Source organism: Pongo abelii, chromosome 2, assembly GCF_028885655.2.
Source record: "Pongo abelii isolate AG06213 chromosome 2, NHGRI_mPonAbe1-v2.0_pri, whole genome shotgun sequence".
NCBI classification, from domain to species: domain Eukaryota; kingdom Metazoa; phylum Chordata; class Mammalia; order Primates; family Hominidae; genus Pongo; species Pongo abelii.
The window spans coordinates 200360952-200382487 of NC_085928.1; the positions used below are offsets into that span (position 1 = coordinate 200360952).

The 21536-nt window shown below is 37.2% G+C and overlaps 1 protein-coding gene across 3 annotated transcripts in view; it reads left to right on the forward strand.

The window, feature by feature from the left end:
* Positions 1–21536, forward strand: part of CLDN16 (claudin 16) — a 122774-nt gene that overhangs the window by 79004 nt on the left and 22234 nt on the right. For 2 of the 3 annotated variants that reach the window (XM_054553129.1, XM_054553128.1), the window contains 3 exons: positions 892–1000; positions 4557–4632; positions 18354–18560. In XM_054553129.1, the coding sequence (XP_054409104.1) occupies positions 999–1000; positions 4557–4632; positions 18354–18560 (285 nt within the window). In that variant the 5' untranslated portion in view covers positions 892–998. Of the gene's footprint in view, positions 1–891; positions 1001–4556; positions 4633–18236; positions 18561–21536 lie in introns of those variants that run through there. The other variant, XM_002814414.5, reaches the window with a different exon arrangement.

Below are 21536 nucleotides of genomic sequence, written 5' to 3' on the forward strand. Positions count from 1 at the left end.
GACATTTGTTTTTACCCTAAATAGCTGACATTCTTTTATATGACGGGTATGACAACGTAGTAGAAAGTCAAGAGCACTAAATGAGCCATTAGGAAACCTGGGCTCTGAAACTGGAATTGACACTAGCATTTCTGGAACCTTGAGAGGGTCTCTTTCCTTTTAAGAGATATCTTAGAAGTATTCTAGCTCTGCTATTTTAAGTCTCTAAGATTGGATTGAAAGATGTGGTGAATCATTAGGTGTAGGTTTTGCTTCTTCAGCTATTTCCATATAATCCTGAAAGTTCCTCCATTCTCTAGAAGAAAGACAGTAAAGTAAATATTTCCTCAATTTCTATTGTACCTTTAGCTACCTACTTTATGAGCATACTCATTAACTTAAACTTAATATTTTCCAGACAAATTTTAGTGAATGATTTTAGTGTCGTACATCTTGGTTTACATCACTACCAAGTTAGTATCATTCATTACGGCTTGGTTGTAAAACTTTAGAGTTTCTAAATGTGGCCATGCTTGTTGTGCATAACTTACCTGCAGGGGTGTAATTCACATGACTATGATCTGAATGATGAGCTAAACCTACATCATGTGCAACCTGCAAAAAAAGTGTTTTGATTTTAAGTGTACTCATGACAGTCGTGATGGTTAATACTGAGTGTCAACTTGACTGGATTGAAGGATGCAAAGTATTGATTCCTGGTGTGTCTGTGAGGGTGTTGTCGAAGGAGATTAACATTTGAGTCAGTGGGCTGGGGAAGGTAGACCCATCCTTAATTTGTGTGGGCACCATCTAATCAGCTGCCAGTGTGGCCAGAATATAAAGCAGGCAGAAAAAAATGTGAAAAGGCTAGACTGGCTTAGCCTCCCAGCCTACATCTTTCTCCTGTGCTAGTTGATTCCTGCCCTCAAATATCGGACTCCAAGTTCTTGAGTTTTGGGACTCAGACTGGCTTTCTTGCTCCTCAGCTTGCAGATGAGCTACTGTGGGATCTTGTGATCATGTGAGTTAATACTTATATATATATAAATATATATAAATATATACATATATAAATTTATATAAACAAATATAAATGTATAAATATATATAGGGTATTATATATATATATTTATCCTATTAGTTCTGTCCCTCTATAGGCTATCCTATTGGTTCTGTTCCTTGCAGAAGGCCTATTGTGGGAACTTGTGATCATGTGAGTTAATACATATATATAGTATAATATATACATATTTATCTTATTAGTTCTGTCCCTTTAGAGAATCCTGACTAATACAACAGTTAAACATCTCATATAGGCAATCAGATAGATATACATGAGTCATACATATGTGAGGGTTATGCTTGCTCATGATAATTTCTTTTTAGTTTCTCTGACTTTCCTGCCGTCTCACGCTTCCAAACCCTACACTTCGTAGGTTCACTGCCATGCCAGGATATGGGAACAAGTGCGTCTCTATTAAGAAGGAACTTAATAAGTCATAGACTAATAGTCCAGGCAGAACGAATCAGGTTAGACTCTGATGTTCTCAATTTTCCCACTAATGCCTGCTCTTGAAATTATGTTCCCAGCCTGTTCCTTGGTACCCAAATTATTTGCTGGTTTTCTTCAAACAAAAAGTCAGTTCTACGAAGTAGTGATTTTTGTCTATTTTTTCACTGATATAATCCCAGGCTGGAGGAAAGTCTTGAATTAGGAGGTGACCAATAAATATTTGTTGAAGCAGTTCATTAATAAATATTCTGTCCAATTCAACTGGCAGCTGGTAATTTGCTCATTCCTGAACCCTAGTTCCAAGTCAGATGCTCAGTCTGCCAAAGTTTCTGCCATTTTCCTTGGTTATGTAAATTGAGAGACACCAGATTCCCTGACACTGAAGCCCATTTATCTGCTGTCCCAGGTCACTGAACATCTGCCTGGCTGGGCTGTTGGCTGCCCTTGGCCACCATAGGTTTTTGTGTCTATGATCTCTTTCTTGAGCTGTTTGCCCTCACATATAAGGGTGTCTTAGTCTGGCTCTGAGCACCTGCTCCAGTATGTGTTTTATCTCAGGTCCCATGCCCTGTCTGACAGTCTTTCTCACTTCCCATTTAGGTCATATCCCAGCAGGATTAGCTGTACTTGAGGCCGGCTAAGGATGAATCTTGCATTTGGACGGCATTAGGAAATTTTTTTTTTTCAACACAAGACTTGGAAAGCTTTGCAAACAGAGGGAGACACCACTGTTAGCCTCATTACCAACACTTTCAGGATAGACACCCAGCTCCTTCATATCCCTGAGAGTGGAGAAATTTACTGATGCTCTCTGAACTTCAGTTTCCTCAAAAACAAACCAAAATTAGAGCTAGTATTGAGCTTGGAACAGTGGACCCTACCTGTTTACCCAGATACTCAAGAGGCTGATGCTGTAGTATCACTTGAGGCCAGGAGTTTGAGACAAGGCTGGGAAACATGTTGAGATTCCCCCTCTCCCCCCAAAAAATAAAAATAATTTAGTTGGGCTTGTCGCACACACCTGTAGTTCCAGCTACTTTGGAGGCTGAGGTGGGAGGATCAATTGAGCCTAAGAGTTTGAGGCTGCAGTGAGCTGTGAATGTGCTACTGCCCTCCAGCCTTGGTGACAGAGCAAGACTAGGCCTCCAACTAAAAATAAATAAATAAATGAATAAAATTAAAATTAAACAAAAATGAGCTAGTATTTTTGAATGTGTGTAATGTGGCCCTTGGTCCCTAGCAATTTCATTCAAATTAGCTTTCCTTCAATCCTTTCCTTAAAGGAAAACATAAAAGCAGGCATTTGTCAAAGGCCTTCTTTAAGTATCAAGGTCTTCCCAATATGGGGGGCTTGTACCTGTGTCTGATCTGCTTATGTGAGCCTGAATCTTTAGCTCCATACAGCCCAGTTCCTGTTTCCTGACTATTGACCCCAGCCATTTAACCCCTCATCTTTCTCTTCCTTCTAGCATTTCTGCCTGTGTCGGAATCCTTACTGTACGTGCTGATAATCTGCCTGACTCTTCAAAGGGCAGCCCCTTTGTTTGTTCTGCCTTCCAATCCCTGACATAGCCAACCTGCTCTGTCTCTCAAGTGTTCTTTATCTGACATTTGTAGCATTTAGGAAATCCACCTTAGAATAAGAATTTTAACAGCTGAGAAGTCCCTTCCCTTTCTCCTTATACTTTGAAAATGAGGCTCAAGGCAGTGATATGATTTTTCTAACATAATAAATAACTGTTTCAGTTGGGGTTGAAGCCAGGGTTTCCAGAGGCTTCATTCATTGACTCACCCAATCTGCTCCTTATCCCTCATTCATCCTCAGGGAGTCACTGGGCCTATTAGCCAGCAAATTCTTACTTCACACCTATGACCGCAGCAGCATTTTATGAACAGTTTCATTAATCATACAAGCTAAGAACATATAATTTTATGAGTAACTCATTTAGAACAAATACATTCGTTCTCTGCCTCTCAATCTTCTTGAAAAGCTGCAAAGAAATTTTGACTTAATGCTTTTTTTAGCATAAAGGCTCTAAGAAAGACTATACTAAACTTTTTAAGTATAGTTTGAGTGGTTAGGCCTCAAATATAGTTATAATACATTGCATTTAACTAATTTATATTGCGTTAAATAATGCTATTGTGCATTATTTAAGATAAGATTATTTAATCTATCAAGATAGGTTGTGAGCTCTTAGAGAACAGGTCTTAGTCATCACTGATTATCCAGTAGCTAGTCCAGTGCTCAGGATGCATTTTTATTGCATGAATAAATTCTTCAGAGCTAGTCAATGATGTAGGAAGTATAGATGATAGTGGTATATATTTTAAATTGCCTATAATGTTCCCATACTTAAAAAAAAAAAAGAAAACAGATCAGTATTGTTTTGGTGGTCTGGCAAGAGACCTGAGAGATCCTTATAGATTTCCCTTGCAAGTAAAAGACTCATCTTACTTGTTAGGAAACTTCTGAATTCCCCTTTTTCTCCATTTGGATGGAAGAAACTTCTCAGTGGCTGAAATGCTTATATTTTCTTCTGAATGATAAAAAAAAAGAGTAGGAATTTTAAGCAGAAAAATTTTAGCTCGTTAGGTTTTATGTCATATAATCATAGAACTCAGTCGTAGAAAGGTTTTGGAGAGATCAAAATGCAGGTAAAAATCTCCAGATTCCAAGAATCCAGAATGGTCTACCATATAAGTAATAGAATCATCAATCTGTGGAGGCATTAGGTTTCTCTATTTTCCTTCCAGCCCTGAAAAACATTGTGTGTGTGTGTGTGTGTGTGTCTGTGTGTGTGTGTGTGTGTGTGTGTCTGTGTGTGTGTGTGTGTGTGTGTGTGTGTGTGTGGTTTTCCCTGAAGCAGAGTCAGAGACCTTTAATTTGCACAGGGCCAAATGTGTAAGTTATCAAGTTCCATGAATTGCTTTTGACCAGAAAAAGTTTACAAAGGATGCCAAAGTTCATAAAGGGTGCCATTTAAGGGAAGGACAAGCTAAGTGTTTGCTTCCCTTTCCTGCCCTAACACCCTTAAACAATCAATTCTTTATCACTCTGCAGGACTGAACTTGTTGCTGGCCACCTGTTTGGAAAACCATTCTCTTGTGGTTGGACCCAACACATACAGCATGTGAAGGTCGGCATGTTAAGTTTTCAGTTTTTTCCCACATCTAGGCATTAACTTTCTAGATAGATCCAGGCATATCATTTATCAATCTTAACTCTTCAGTTTTCCATCATTTATTTTCAAAAAGAACAACAACACTTGTCAGTTAAAATAAACAAAAAAGAAAGTTTGTTTTTAAAAAGATCAAGGCTACTAAACCTAAAACAATATTTCAAAAATTCTACATGTATTGTGTGCTGATTTTTATTACTATGTTTGGTCTAGTTTTAAGTATTACTAATGACTATAAGCAGAGAGTAAATAGGACTTGACATCTTAAAAATAAAGGCAGAGAATAGGGAACAGTTAAATAAGTATACGTGGCATTAGATTTACAAGTATCTTGGATTTATATCTATACTATATTTCCTTATAAAAAGACGCATATACTTATAAAACTTTTAAAGGTACCTTGTGTGTTATTGCAAGGAATTATCTTTTTATTTATCTCTTTCCTGCACTTCACCCTCTCATTTTTATTTATTCAGAAGGGATGTTTAAACTCCAGTTGGTGAGATGCACTTTAGGAGAAGTGATAAGATAACCCTACTTTTTTCTTTCATATATAATTCCTTAAGGTCAAAGAAATAATCTTTGTTTAATAACTTACTGACAGCATTTTTGCAAATGTTAACTGACCAAGGGGATTTAGGCTGTTTCATTTTGTTTTCCAAACTTGGTATTTAATTTTGCTTCAGCCTCTAGGCTCTTTGGAATACCAAGGTTGCAAGTGTAGAATGGCCACAGATCTAGAGAAAGCTATTGGCCATTGCAGGAACTCAGATGAGAAAAGATCACATGCTGGAATTAAGAGGAAGTACCTCATACATGACCATGGGTCATGCAGGAAGAAACCAATTTGTTTTATGGTTGATCCTAGTTACAGTTGAGAGATGTAGACATTGCTACACAAAGCAGATAACAGGGGGTTAAAAAACAGGTTTTTATGGTACTACTTGAAATTTTAGATGTAAGTAAAACCAGATATTCATTAATGCGTTTGCTTGTTCTTCACTTATCTCTTTATTAAACATTTACTGTTGATGCCAGTTTATTTCCTTTGAGTCTCCCCTCTATCCAGCAAGGTTTTTGTGGGTTAATGCAAAATGAGTGCCTCACAGGTTTTCCATTTTTAGAAGGTTTGGCTTCTCCAACTAAATTGTTACTTTCCTCTGGTCATCTTCTTTCATTGATTCTTGTTCATCTCCTCATCCTTGCCTCTCAGTTAAACGTTCACACCCCTCCCCGCAAAAAAAAACACCCTGATTAGTCACCTAGTTTCAAATGTATGTCTCTGCTGTGCCAGTATCTTGATCTCAGATCATTTTTGGCACAATAATTCTAGTAACCCCCTCCATTTTTGCCAAGCAGCACAATTATTCTCTTGTACTTTTTGTTTGTTTTAGTAGCAGGTACTACTAGGTATAGCTTGGAACTGAAAGAACAATAGGGTTGGATGTTTGAGGCACATTTCTCAAGGGAATCCACATCATTGACTTCAGAATAAGTTGTGCTGAAACTATCAATTACATATTTATTATTAAGAATCCTGTACCCAATTTGAGCACATAAGACTTTCCCCAGCACTTGTGAAGGAGAACCGCATTTCTGAGGAATATTAAATCGTCATAAGGATTTTATTCTGAGAATATTAATGATATGAAAGATTAGAAAATTAAAGAAATATAAAATTTTGATAATTCAACAACAGAAATGAGAGGTATGTTGATGATTACTGAAGAAGTCACAAAATTGAAAAAAAAAAGTCTTAGTCTCCGACTTCGGAAGCTGAGAACTTGGTGGGAGAGATGCACAAACACATAAATATAAGTAAAATTATAAAGTGTTAAGAGAGAAAAATCAACAAAAGTATCTTCCATAGGAATATACAGCAAGGAGAGAGTAATTTTAACCAAAAAGGTCTGAAAGAGTTACAGGAATATAAAGGGGTGTACATGGTCATATTGTAGGCAGAGGAAAAAATTTGAGTAAATAAGCTAATGATTTGCCAACCTAATGTATTCATTTAGGTATCCAAACTTAATCACTGATCTAATGCTGCCATTAGAGAAATGTAAGGCATTTCTCTGCCCATAAAGAATTCCCAACCTGGTAGGGAGAAGACACACAGAGAATTACAGTTTGATAAGTGATGTAACAGGAAGAGGTAGACTCAGAGAAGTTATCTCAGGCAGTTCTTTCTCAGAATCTCCTGGTGATTCAATTTTAAGAAATGACAATGCCTGTAAATCACTATTTATCTGGGCATCTGATGTTTAATAGCAATTCCCAGGTGATTCTGGTAATCAAACAGGCTTTAGAATCAACTACCTATAGGATGATGAAACCTGAGTCTAGACGGAGGCAGAGAAGCTAGTTAAGTGCTGAAGGGGTGAGGAAAGGGGAAGGACAGAAATCTTCCAGGCAAAGGGAAGAGCTTTTTCTGGATGCCAGAGAAAATGTTATTGGGTTCAAAGGAACTGTATGCATTTCAGAATAGCAAGAAAACAGGGTACATATTAGGGATGCATAAGAAGTGAATCTAGAGAGGAAAAGAAGAACCAGCTTGGGAAAGATCTTGCATCTTGTGCTAAATACTTTGCATTTTACTCTGCTATTGATGAGAATCTTTAAAAAGACAAGAATGTGGTAAAGGAAGCACCAAGCAAACGCTGCTGCTAATGCATTTGATATCCAAATAACTTTTTTTCACTTCTGTTTAAATTCTTGGGTTGAAACATTTTACTGAAAATGGAGGTCACATGGTCATTATCCTTCTGTCATAAGAGTTTGTACTCTTGGGTTCCATTTGGAACTCTGTTAGTTTAATCTCTGCAAATAAGTTTAGTTGAGCTGTGTCCCTGGTAAATCAAATCAAAACAAAACAAAACAAAACAACTCTGTATTTTGAGATTCTCTGTTTAAAGTCTCCTTAGATGTGCAAATAAGTAACAATTACTGGTTTGTATTCAATGTATGTTATTAATCACTATGATAAGCTCTAAAATCTCTGTTTTCTGATTAGTGATCTTTGGTTGCCAAAAAATTCCAGTGAAATATAGTTCTTTAAGCCCTTGCTATGAGCAAGATGTGTGTGTAAATTCTGCGTGTGATAAGAGAGTGAGCAGGCACCCTCTCTGCCCTTATGAATCTTACAGGTAGAGCTAAAAGTGTAACGTAAAGAAGGTTTGAGTCTTATATTTCTCATTAACAGCTGTCATCTTGGGTAAAATACTTGCCTGCAACCTTCATTTATTCATCTGCAAAATGAATTGCTGAACAAGAGTATCTCCAAAGTCCTTTCCAGTTTTAACCAGGAGTTTCCAGAAATCTAGTAGAGAAAGATATGGGGATAAGAAAGTAGAAGTCTATATTGCATAGCATTATTTAGGACCATGTTCTCTGGAGTCAGTCAAACCTGGGTTTAAATCCTGGCTCCATTATTTACTTATTGTAAAAACTGGGATAAGTTACCACCCCAATCATCTGTTTCCTTGTCTATTAAACACATGCTTATAATAGTGACTACCTCTTATATAATTATTATTACAACAGGCAAAGAGCTAATAATAATTCAAAGAAAAGGTCACATACTAATGAGGGCTCACAATGCACTTATAAGAAGACAGCAATTGAGAAGATACTTGAAGATGGAGGAGGGTCTCAGTAGGTAGAATCAGCAGACGAGAGAGAAGACACAAAAATGAGAGAAGTTCTTTCTAAAGGAGAGTAAAACTCACAAGGTTTTCACACATGTAGAGAACAGGATATACAGTACAATAGAACCTTCTACCTTTCATGAGTGATGCTTCCCTGAGGGCTGATCAGTCATGATCACTCATGATTGAAACTACTTCACTGATAAATTCAAGGGAATGAAGTGACTTGCTTCATCGTTTCAGCAGAGAACTTTCATGAAACCAGGATGACAGTCCAAATATCATGGGTGCCAGGCCCTGATTCCATCCTACTCAATGGTAGATGAGTTCTTACGTATGAGTCCTGCTGTCGGATCTTGATGAGTAAGGGTTTGGACCAGTAACAGGTGAAATGGAAACTTGTTCCTGAATAAGTGCCAGTTTTGAGTAGGCCTCACTCTCCTTGGGAGGACTTCCATCTCCCTGACTCATCTACATTGGCTTTCGTAATTTCCACTGGACGTTTGCCTGTGTTCTACTTTGCTTGTCTTGGATCCAAACTCCAATTCTGCCACTTTCTAGCTGTGTCAGGTTGAATAAGTCACTTAATATATATTCATCATTTTCATCATCTATAAAATGGTGATATGATGCCTTTCCAATTATGTCTTGTAGTACAAAATAAAAATAAATACAAATGTTTATATACTCCAACTGAATATGACTAAAATAAGGAATAATGATAGTTATTTCCATTAATTCTTCAAAAACTGGGCTATAGACCATTGATAATTTGAGGCATAAGCAAAGAAATGTATTTGATTTGTTGTTGTTGAGCCTCAGTTACATAGATTGGCTTTCTATAATGGTCAGATCAACTGAACAATTGTCAAAGTTTCACCTCCTTCACTTCAATATAATATAAGCTAAAAAATTCTGAAGTGTACCTTGGACTGAAACCAAGTTTCTATAATTCTGGTCCATTTTTCTATTAAAATGATTAGCCTCTTGAATGTAAAATGTATTCCAAAATAAACTACACTATTACAGGGTCACCTTAGAAGGATCTCTTTAGAATGCTCACAGTAAAATATCTCATCTGATAGAATGATAGCAAAAATCTATCGAGAGCCTAAATACTATTGGATACCCGCCCCCCGACTAGAATATCTTGTTCACTGATTAATTTCTAGTGCCTAGCACAATGTATGGCACATAGAATTCATTTGTTCATTTACTAATTCACTCAATATATATGTATTAAAACCCAGAATTTAATAAAGCTAGTCACACAATCTTTATTCTCATTGGGCTTCAACAAACAAACAAACAACATCATCATGTGGTCATCTACAATGATACATTCACTGTACTTGGTATTGCTGTGCATGTACAAGCACCGGCAAAAGAAAGCATCCCTGCTCCTAAGTTGTTTATAAGATGCTTCTCACAAACACATTTCTTAATACAGTGATGCACATTCACAAGTTTTTGTCTTTGTTCAAGATATTTCCCTTTAGGAACACTCCCTTCTTTTCTAACAAATTCTTATTATTTAAGAACTACATCAACCATTATCTTTTCCATGAAGCTTTTTGTAATGAGTTTCCAGAGGCATTAATAATTTCCTCATTTATGGTCCTATAACATTTTGTGGAAACATATATTTCAACATTGTAGACCTACATTGATCTATCTATATCTATCAACTCTATCTATCTATCTATCTATCCATCTATCCATCTATCTATCTATCTAGATTTCTATTTGCCTGCAAGCTTCTTGAATGGCATTGTATTAATCTATAGTTACTAAGTGCCTGACCTGAGCCTGACATATTTTCTACTTGGTGAATCCCCTTCCTTCCTTCCTTCCTTCCTCCCTTCCTTCCTTTTCTTCCTTCCTTCCCTTCCTTCCCTTTCTTCCTCCCTTCCTTCCTTTTCTTCCTTCCCTCCCTTCCTTCCTTTTCTTCCTTCCCTCCCTTCCTTCCTTTTCTTCCTTCCCTCTGCTCCTTCCTTCCTTCCTTACTTTTCTTCCTTTCCTTCCTTCCTTCCTTCCTTCCGTTTTTTGGTTATAGACTAATAAACATCATCTACAGGCATCAAATATATGGAAAGCTTAATTGTGACATACTAAACTATCCAGTTACTGATTCTAAGTCCAACAAAAAGAGAGGAGAGTAACTGAAGATATCAATTTGGGCTTCACAAAGTTAATATTTATTCCTGAGGGACGGTTAGGATTATGATAAATGGTAGGGAAAATAAAAAAGCATTTTAGGCAGAAGAAATTGCATAAATGTGTTGAGAGACTGAAGTATTCACGGGTTAAGAAGAAGGCATAAAATTGACAAATGAGATCTAATTAAATTAAAGGGCTTTTGCATAACAAAAGAAACTATCAACAGAGTAAACAGACAACCTACAGAATGGGAGAGAATTTTTACAATTTATTATGCATCTGACAAAGGTTGAGAATTGCTTGAACCCAGGAGGCAGAGGTTGCAGTGATCTGAGATCGCGCCATTGCACTCCAGCCTGGGCGAAAAGACTAAAACTCCATCTAAAAAAAAATAAATAAAAAAAATAAATAAGTAAATAAATAAATTAGTAAAATTTTTAGTTGTGTATCAAGAAATCTGGACAATCAAAGCCTGAAGTTGCTTCCCCTTGTTGAGAAGAAGGAAATGGAAATGGTTCTATAAAATTAACTGATGCAAGGTAGGGTTCCTGGTACCAGAGCTAAATAGGACAGCATGGAGGTTATTCAGATGAACAATGAGTGTGAGTACAAGTTGCACCCTAAGGAATACTAAGTGTAAAAGATGGGGAACCCAAAGTCAATTCTCAAGCCCAAAGGTCAGGACTGGAATACAAATGACAAATAAACTACAAAGGCTGCAAAATTCAGGAAGCCATTAGAAGATAGGGAGGTGATGCGGGTACAGTGCAAACAGCAAGAAAAAGAGTGAAGGGAGAGAACTCTTGGTAATTTCCTAAAATGCAATTGATTAGAACTTGTTTTTATGAGTTTCCCCATACCTGGTTGGTGGGAGTTCACTCTGGTTTAAAAGTGTAAGTAGATGGAAGTTTAAGTTTACAGTTAGCAGTAAAAAAGGATGCTACCTAATCTGTCTGTTGCTTGATCACCGTTACTCTCTTGCCTAAAACCCTCAGTTACTCTCAAAGATAAGTTCAAATTTACTCATGCTCCTTCATCTGAAGGAGCTGAAGATCTTCCACAAGGTTACCATCACCTGCCACTCCAGCTTCATTTTCTTATGCTGACCTAAACATATGCTAAACTCTGGACATACCAAAGTACTCACTCACTGCTTCTTAATTTAATACTTAGTCCTACTGCCTCTAGGCCCTTGATAATATTATTTCTATCCCTGATGTGATTTAGCACCAGTTATTGGAATAAAATAGAAAGTTAGTCATCTAACTTTCTATTTCATTGTGTTAGGTAGGGACTCCTATTGTATATTTGTCACTTCAGAATGTTTAAGTGAGAACAGATGTGCTGAGTTAAGAACACACCCATTAAGCTAACTGGACTGGGAAGGTTGGCATGAGTGCAGTGATAAGGACTCAACCTAACAGTTTATAGAGAGTATCCTACATTTCCTGGCAATTTCAGTGTTTCCTTGCCCAACATGGATTAAGTACACACTGAAATCTTACCATTTGCATAGTCTTTTTGATTTACAAAGAAGAGCTGACATTGACTTCATGAGAGAATACTTAAATATTTGGAGAGAAAACAAGAAGAAGGAAGTACAAAATGATGAAAGGATATTAATAATGACCAACTGAATGTGTTTGAGTCAAGAGAAAAAAAAAGCCTCAACGTGTGAGATTAAGCCCAATTCAGACAGATTCATTTTGTGTCCTATTTCATAATGAACATAGGATATATGTGGAAGGGTGTAGGGCATTCAAGAGAAAGGTTTTATGCCAGAGTGACTTCATGAGTTGCCTACTAACTCAAAGGGAGTAAAATGTTAACCTTTCACATTAGGTTTATTCCAACCTGGTTCACTCAAAACACCCCTCATTGCTTAATCATGCTGTACCGTGATGAACATCTTGTTTTTCCAGGTGAAGTAAATTACAGAATGAGTAACAACATATGCTTTGCTACTGAATTTGAGGTTGATTTTTGATGAATGATTCACTGAGTAATTGCTGAGGTTTGGCTTAAGTAAAACTCAAATTCTATGTAAGAAAACAGATACATAAAGAGCATACAATTTTCAGGGCCCCATGCTTGCCCAAGCATTCTCCACATCGGAGATGTCAATTATTCCCATCATGAACTGGTTCATGAATTTTGTAGGTAACATTTGTACCAGTGGTGTTCCTACCACTATTTGAACCCCCACCAAACCAGACCATTTCCCTTTCAGTCAGTTCTAATTGTTGGAAAGTCCCTTCTTAATTGAGCATCATTCTGCTTCTCTGTGCTTTTACAATATTTTCTAGTTATATTCTCTGAAGCCTGCTAGAAAGATCATAATTCCTTTGGGCCATCCACCCATTATTTAAAACCCACTGTCACGTTTGCTCTGTTCCCTTTTAAAAAAAAAATTAAATACTCTTTTTGTCCCAATTTCCTTCAGTCATGCCTCATGTGAGATAGTTGCCAGATACTTGCCAATCTCCTCATTAATCTCACTAACTGGAACCTTCTCTAGTTGGGCTTTATCTTAAATAGTGGCACCCAAGAGTAAACACAACAAATCTAGGTGTGGTCTGCCCAAAATGAACACTAGACTTCTGGTGCAACATCACATAAGCTAGTGTAATAGGATTTTAAATTAGAATCATTTCTGACTCAGTTTTTACTGAATCCACTAGACAATAAAGACCAAGTTCCAAAATGAAACAAGAGACCCAGGCCGGAGTTGCAAAAATGGTGTCTGAGAACCAGTTTTGCAGCCCCTAGTAGATCAGCTATCTCTCTCCCCTTCAAAACAAACAAACAAACAAATAAAATTAACCCCAAGAAAGGAGTTAGGGTTTAGGAGATAATTTTTGGAGGGAGCTATTGATTTGTACTGAGTACCACTTTTATGTCACCACTGAGGGGGCAGACACTGGGAGTTCTTGAATCTCACTTTAAGCCTAAAGAACAAGGCTTCAGTTCATCTGCTCTGAACACTTGGTATTTGCTCCCTGGATCTAGAGAAACAGGGTAAACCTCTGCACTTCTCCAGCTAAGAAATTTAAGGAACAAAAGTTCTAGCAGACACATTGCCTACATGATGGAAGATGACTGCATGATGGAGGAGTGGCTATAAAGAGATTTGGCCTGTGTACAGGGGTACAGATATTCATATCACTGGAATGAAGTGGTATCTTTGTGCTTTGAAATGACTAAAATACATTATATTATCTGAAACATTACCTGAAAATGACACAAATGTCGTAGAACTTGCCCTGTATTTTATTCAAGCGTGAGGGGAAGAATAGGCCCAGACCAAATGGATTTGAAAGCACCATAGGAGACAAAAATGAAATTGTTTTATGACTACACTTTTTCTTTCCTGTGTTTTCAACTTACTAAGTTGTTTTATATATAGATATGGATGGATAGATATAGATATACATACACACACATACATGTATGCAGACACAAACATACATACATATGTATATGCATGGCATATATATAAAACAGCAAACTTATAAAAATCATACTAACTACAATTTATTGCTTATTTATTGAGTTCTATGCACTGCATTAAGACCTTTACAAACATTTTTCATTTTTCACAGCCATTTTATGGGACAAAATTCATAATTCTCATTTTATTGACAAGAAGGCAGCCTCAGAAATGTTAACTAGCTTGCTCAAGATCTGTCATATATAAATGGGCTTAGCCTAAACTCGAGTCTGCCTGACTATGAGGTCCAAGCTTTTAACCACCGCTTTATTTTGTATTAGTTATAGCTAGCATGGCCTTTGAGAGCAGCAACTGATTTTATTGTTTAGATTTTTCCAATGTGCACTGGAAATTTCAAAGGGAGTTAGAAGACTATTTATAGGATATGGTATAAGTCAGTTTACTCCTTCTAAGAACTCATATCATCATAATAAATATAGAAGGAACATTTTGTGACATTAATGGAAACAACAGAACTAACACAAAAATATGCTGTTCTTGACACAAGAACTTGCTGTTCTGTTCAACTGAAAATGCAAGGCTGCTTCCACCTGCAGACCAAAAGGACAACTGCAATACTTCCAGTTCTACAATTACTTCCTTTAATAGACCAACAGCCAGGGTGCTAGATTAAGGGTGTCACTCAACTGATCACCAGGTGGCTCTAAAGCCTCATCCAGCAGTAGTGCAAGCACTGGGTGAGTAGGAGAATGGTGCATAATGAATTCACCAAACTGTTGGTCTTAGAGATCTTGCAGAATGAATAGCCCTGGAGCTGCAAAGATGATTAGGACACTTTTGCCAGCCTAGTATTCATCCTGGAGGACGCTGAATGTTTCAGGAGGGGAAAGTCCAATATTACTCCCTCTTCTGTAAAATGTGGGGGCTCTGAGAATTAAATTATTACCCATTTGTAGAGAGCCTACCATATGCCAGGTAGAATTTTAAGCACGTGGGATGCATTTGTGAACAAAAGATGTCTGTCTTCAAGGAGCTTAGATGAGATAATATATCTGAAAATATTTTGTAAACCTTATTGAGCAACACACAGTAATAACTTTTCTTCATGTTTATAATAAATTGGAAAACACATCATATTTCTAACTAATATGCCTATGTACTCTTATTGGGAGTAGTATTATAGCTTAAGACTGTTGTCAGAATTACCTGAATGGAGTTCTTTGCTTCCTGCTTCTGGTCCACTCACTGAAGAGTAAACCTCTCAAGGACTAGGATGAGTTCTTCCAACTGTTTATTTTCTCTGTGTCCCAAGAGAAAGTACTAGAGTCAGAGTACACTGTTCATAAATGTGTGCTGGATGGAATGGAATCAAACTATAAAAGAGTTGATAAGCCAAAATGTTGAAGCCTAGGGAGGGTCAGAATGCAAAACAGATGTGTCTATATAGATTGGTGAGCAGTTTATTCTGCATCTGTGCCCTCCATCCTCACAACTCCCTACACATTTCTTAGAAGTGCACTCACATCCCATCCATGAAATCTTTACTGCTCTATCAGTCTGCATGACTCTCCTTTCTTGTATCTCCTATTATATTATGGCCTTACTCACAGAAATTAACAGGCAAGCCTGACTGTTTTATGTTACTCTATAAGAGTAGTAAACTTAAATTCAGGAACGATTCTATAGCCACCTGATTAATTCCCCACTCCTGATCACATACAATGTTCAGTGACTGTTAGGAGCGAATGAATGTTATAGTCTAGATTTTCTTTTGTGAAAGAATCTATGATTTCCAGAGATATGATGCACATGTGTGTGTTTGCATATGAGAATGCATATGCTCAGCATTTTTTTGTCTTTATTTCTCTCCATTAAGTTCTGATATTTGGATTTGGGAACTATTAGTGCTAGTTAGGGAAGAGTTTGTAGCAAAGATGGAATTCTGATACCCTCTTTTCTAAAACTTTGTCTGTGATTTGTAGTATATAACTCTAAAACAATTGTTTTTCTTTTGTTGTTCTAAACTCGTCTCTCAAAGTATGGCCATCTGTTTCAAAATCAGAATTTTATACAAAACACATGTAAAATATGAATTCCTGGCTTCTACTCCCAATTTCCTGAATCCAAATGTCTGGGAGTGGAATTCCTGGGTCTGCATTTATAACAAGTGGCCTTACGGAGTCCAGTGTACACTCAGGTTGAAGAACTACTGCCTTGGAGTGCACTGTTAGCAGGTAAAGTACACTGTGAAAAGTCCCTGTGTGAAATGCCAGCAACAAGTCCAGGACTTTTCCTGCAAAGGGCATGTGCTTTTGGAATTGGTTTGCTCTCCCAGATCAACAGAGTAAATCTTAATAGCATTTCAGATTTTAGGGCACAGGGACAGATTCTCTGTGACTCACCAAAGCAGCATGTGTGGGTGTGTGTATTCCATGGGCAATGACATTCTTTGAATGAGCACTTAAAAAACAGGTATTTTTTTTTCAACTGTTAAACAAAATAAGTGAAATAAAAGCATCTGTAATGTACCTCACAGATAGTTATAACGATTGCTAATGTGTACAGTAATCACCCCTTCTCCTTGAGGAATATGTTCAAAGACCCCCAGTGGATGTCAGAAACGAAGGACAGTACTGGATCCTACACACACTATACGCAACAGCGGGTCAGATCACCGAGGCAGCTATTAAGTGACTAAGGGGTGGGTAGTGCATACAATGTGGAAATGCTGGCCAAAGGGATGATTCATATCCCACGTGAAGTGGGATGGCTTGAGATTTCATCACACTATTCAGAACAGTGCTCAATTTACCACTGATGAATTGTTTATCTATGAAATTTTCCATGTAATTTTTGCAGACCGTGATTAACTACTGGTAACTGAAACCTCAAAAGGGAAACTCTGGATAGCAGGGGTGGTACTGTAGACCCTATATATAGAAATAATTAAGCTTATATTCCACCTGTGGTTTTCCATGCAGCTTTTACATTTAAATTTACATTTTATATACTTGAATAAAATGAATTAAAATTAAAAAACAAAGTTTAGTCACAAAAAGTTTATTTTGAAAAATGGTTTATCAATACTGATTTTAGCATTTTATACTGTATATTATTATCAAATAAGTTTCAAATGAAAAAAGTAATCCTTTTATGAGCTGTTGGTAAAATAAGTATCTTAGTAGCTGATTCATTCCAGAGTGATTACCTCTTTCTGGCCTTTTCTCTGCTCCTTTCTTTCTCTCCCTCCCAATTTCTTTCTCTCACTCTGTCTCCCCTTTGACATTCTCTCCTACATTAAGAATCACCACTTTGTTTTTACTGTTCTCATTCAAAATTTTTATTTTAGTATATAGAAGTCTACCTGATGAAGAGAAAACGTTGATATATGTGCTTTTTAAAGCATATTAAAGAGTATTGGTTATGAAATTTTTAGACCCATTAAGGATACCTATTCAGATACAGGTAAAATTCCAGTTGCCCCTGTTATATATTAAAAACTTTTTTTTTTAACAAAAAAAAACCAAACTTTCTTCCTAATATAACAGTTTTTTTTTCTTCATTAGACACATTTTCAAACATTGGTCCATGAGGGAAAAGTAATAATATAGGAAATTCTTAGTCATGTTAATATTTTCCATTTAGCTATTACTGACAGACGCTATTCTAAGTGACTTACAGGCACAATATCTTTTATTCCTCATATGAAGAACAAACATTATATAAGGAAAATATTAATACATGCATTTTCAGAAACTACAGCCCAAGGGCTCTCAGACCATAAATTCAGAGCAAGGATTTCCACCCAGAGCTGTCTGCATTAAAATGCACACTTGTTCCCATTCTATGATGCTGAAAGGTTAGGAGCCTTGGCTGTCCCTACTGCCCAGGTGCTACAAATCCTTCATGGGGCTGTTCTACGCAACACTTTGGAATGCAGACTCCCTTGAGCAAGCACTTGTTTAGCATAGTTTCGCCAGTGGCCTGTCTGTCTAAGGTAGTCGGCGAATATTAAAATAGTCCTAACAATAAAATAACACTCAGTCAACCGTGTAGCCTTCTTCTGAGGGGGAGGAGAATAGCTCACTCTCCCTAGAGGGCCTAAGAAAGATCAGTTTACAGGTTCCAGCATGAGGTGGGACCCTTCCTCCTTCCCCCGTCTTGGCACTGGCACTTGGTCTGGTGACCACCACTAGCCCACAGTTGGGTCAGAAAACGTTATAGAACTCCTCTCTCCCCCACCTGAAACACACTCAGCCCTTGCACTGACCTGCCTTCTGATTGGAGGCTGGTTGCTTCGGATAATGACCTCCAGGACCCCACTGTTGGTTACAGCCTGTTTGTATTATTCTTACCGCAACTCAAGACACCTGCAGCAGGGTGTGAGAAAAAGTAAAAGACCAGTATTTTCACATTGCCAGGTACCAGAAACACAGAAGACTGACACCCACCACTTAAGTGGGGTCAGGGCTGGTGTCTGCCCATGTTGCCATCTGGATGGGCTGCTTGCCACAATGAGGGATCTTCTCCAATACATCGCTTGCTTCTTTGCCTTTTTCTCTGCTGGCTTTTTGATTGTGGCCACCTGGACTGACTGTTGGATGGTGAATGCTGATGACTCTCTGGAGGTAAGAAAATAGCAACTTCTTTTCATGATCCAGCCCAGCCCAAATTTTCGCTAAGTCCCAACTGCCATGTACAACATTCAGTATCTTTACTAAGGCTAATGATAGCAAAAATAGGCAACATGGACTATTTATTGAGTCTTTGCATTATTAGCTCATTTAATCCTCATAGTTAATATATGAGGTAGGTCTTGTTATCCCATTAAACAGATGAAGTTACTAAATAGTTCCTCTTTTTTTCACAAGGATAAATTTACACAAGGGTAATTAAGTGATCTCTGATACTGAGACCTCCAGAAATTCACATCTTCCATTGCTGCATATATCATATTGAGTAACATTTCAGTACCACCCTTTTTTCTAAGATAAATTTTTTACTCTTGATGACAGAATTAAGAATAGTGTGATAGACTTTTTTTAAGGAGTATTAATAATCTAAAACATTGAGAAAGAAAATGCAAGGCCTGCAAAACCTACCCAATTAACATGCAATAGGCAAAAACATTATCTTAATGATTTCCAAGTAAAAGAAAATGTTTTGAGGGAGAAAATGTCTTTCCAGTGCATCCCAATGTACGGGGGACAGGCATGGATTTAAATGCTCCCTTAAAATGAGTTGTTCTTGGGAACTGACTACTATTCAAAAGATGAGTGAGTGGGTTCATATTTGAGGATTTTATTTTTCTCGCTGAAGAAGCTCAGAAAGAAGTAATTTTGAGGTTCAAAAGCATTACCTGTGGCCATAGGAATCTGAGAGAGGCAGAACTGAGTAAAAAATCAAATCTTTAGAATTAGCTGCTGTTCATTAATGAGGCTTAGGAAAACACAGGTAAGAAAAAGAAACAATATTTCAAGAGCTCAAAAAAAGGAGTATATAGCAAAACAATTTGCTTTTTGATGTGCATCCTGAGGGGAACAATTTACCCTAGCAAATGCTGTAATGTCACCTCTATAAAGTTTGGAAAGATACTCGAGTGAGTTTATATATTTTTCTTCTAATTTTCTTTATTAAACTCTCAAATTGGAGTTCCAAATGGAAAGTAATAATCATTCTATTTTGCTCTGCATTATTTTTGCTGCACACTTTTTCTTGCTTTTAATTTTCCTCTGACTTGAACATGGCATTTCAAAACCAATGTAGTTATGAATACCTCTTTAATGCTAGAAAATTACATTTCCAAAAATTGTGATAGAATTGAACTACTGTAAAGGATGTCTGCTATAAGTGAGCCCGGTGATGCATTTTATCTGGCCGTGAATATATGCAGAGAATGAATTAAATGCCCTTTGAACAGTGCTCAGGGAAAAGTGCAGATAAAACGTTCTACTGTCATTAGTTTGCCATTATCTAGACGGCCAGTGGTAGGTGATGAATACAGAAATATGTTGAACTTGAGCATAATTGTAATTATGTTTTTTTAAATGTGAAAAAATGTAAAATCCCTCTAGGGGCATTGTTAAAATATTTTCTAAAACAATTTAAAAGTCTTTCTGCTTAAGCTGACATAATTGCTAACTTCATTTGATAAGAAATAGTTTTAGAAAGGGTCAAACCTTGCTGAGAGAGAGATTGAGAGTCCTGGAGTTTAAAGTGTCTTCTTTCATTTTAGTAGAACCAACCAATTTGCCATCTGTCCCATGAAAGAATACTTCTAGTTAAAACGAATGGAATGAGCAGTCCAGGCTACACACCTCAAGTAAACCCTTTCTAACCTTGAAAAATAGTTAATATTTCTTAGCTTCCTTCTTATTTCCCATACTTAAAATGTATTGCTATAATATTCCCAAGAAGCCTTCATATTTAAAAGAAGAGGCTGGGCATGGTGGCTTATGCCTGTAATCCCAACACTTTGGGAGGCCAAGGCAGGCAGATCACAAGGTCAAGAGATTGAGACCACCCCGGCCAACATAGTGAAACTCCATCTCTAACAAAAATACAAAAATTATCTGGGTGTGGTGGCAGGCGCCTGTAGTCCCAGCTACTCAGAAGGCTGAGGCAGGAGAATCGCTTGAACTAGGGAGGAGGAGGTTGCACTGAGCCGAGATTGTGCCACTGCACTCCAGCCTGGCGACAGAGCGAGACTCCATCTAAAAAAAAAAACGAAGAAGAAAGAAGAAGAAGAAGAAGAAGAAGAAGAAGAAGAAGAAGAAGAAGAAGAAGAAGAAGAAGAAGAAGAAGAAGAAGAAGAAGAAGAAGAAGAAGAAACCCTGTAACAAATCTGGCCTCCTTCTCTTTCAACAATCTCTTTAGTTGTCAATATCTTATAATAATTGCTACTTCAACAGGCCAGGATAGAAAGTTACATAATCCACAAATTTGAAGGTTATGATACTAGCTCAATTGCTCTTCTCTTTTCTTGCCCCCATCCTCATTTATATATCACCTTTGGTCCGTATAACAACTCACTTTATGTTTTTATTTTATTTTTTTATAGATATGGTCTCATGCTGTCACCCAGGATAGAGTGTACTGGTGCGATCATATCTCACCGCAGATTCAAACTTCTAGGCTCAAGTCATCCTCCTACCTCAGCCTCCCTAGTAGCTAGGACTACAGGTGCATGTACCCACAACTGGCTAATTTTAAAAATTTTTTGTAAGAACAAGGACTTTCTCTGTTCTCTAGGCTGGTCTCCAACTCCAGGCCTCAAGTGGTCCTCTTGCCTCGGCCTCCTAAAGTACTGGGATTATAGGAGTGAACCACCACAACAGCTCACTTTAATCAATTGTTGGACAAAAGTCAACGAAACAAGTGTTTTGTTTTGTTTTGATTTTTTAAGAAAAAAAGGAATATGAATAGACAATTTAAATAAGAAGGAGTATTATACTTTTCCAGTTTTTTTTTGTTTGTTTTTTGTTTTTTTGTTTTGTTTTTTTTTTTGGTTGATATTGGCACGGGAGTTAGAAGAAGAGTTTTGTGCTTCAATTCAGTATAAAAAATATATACAAGTATATCATATAAAAGGAATGATGCTACTC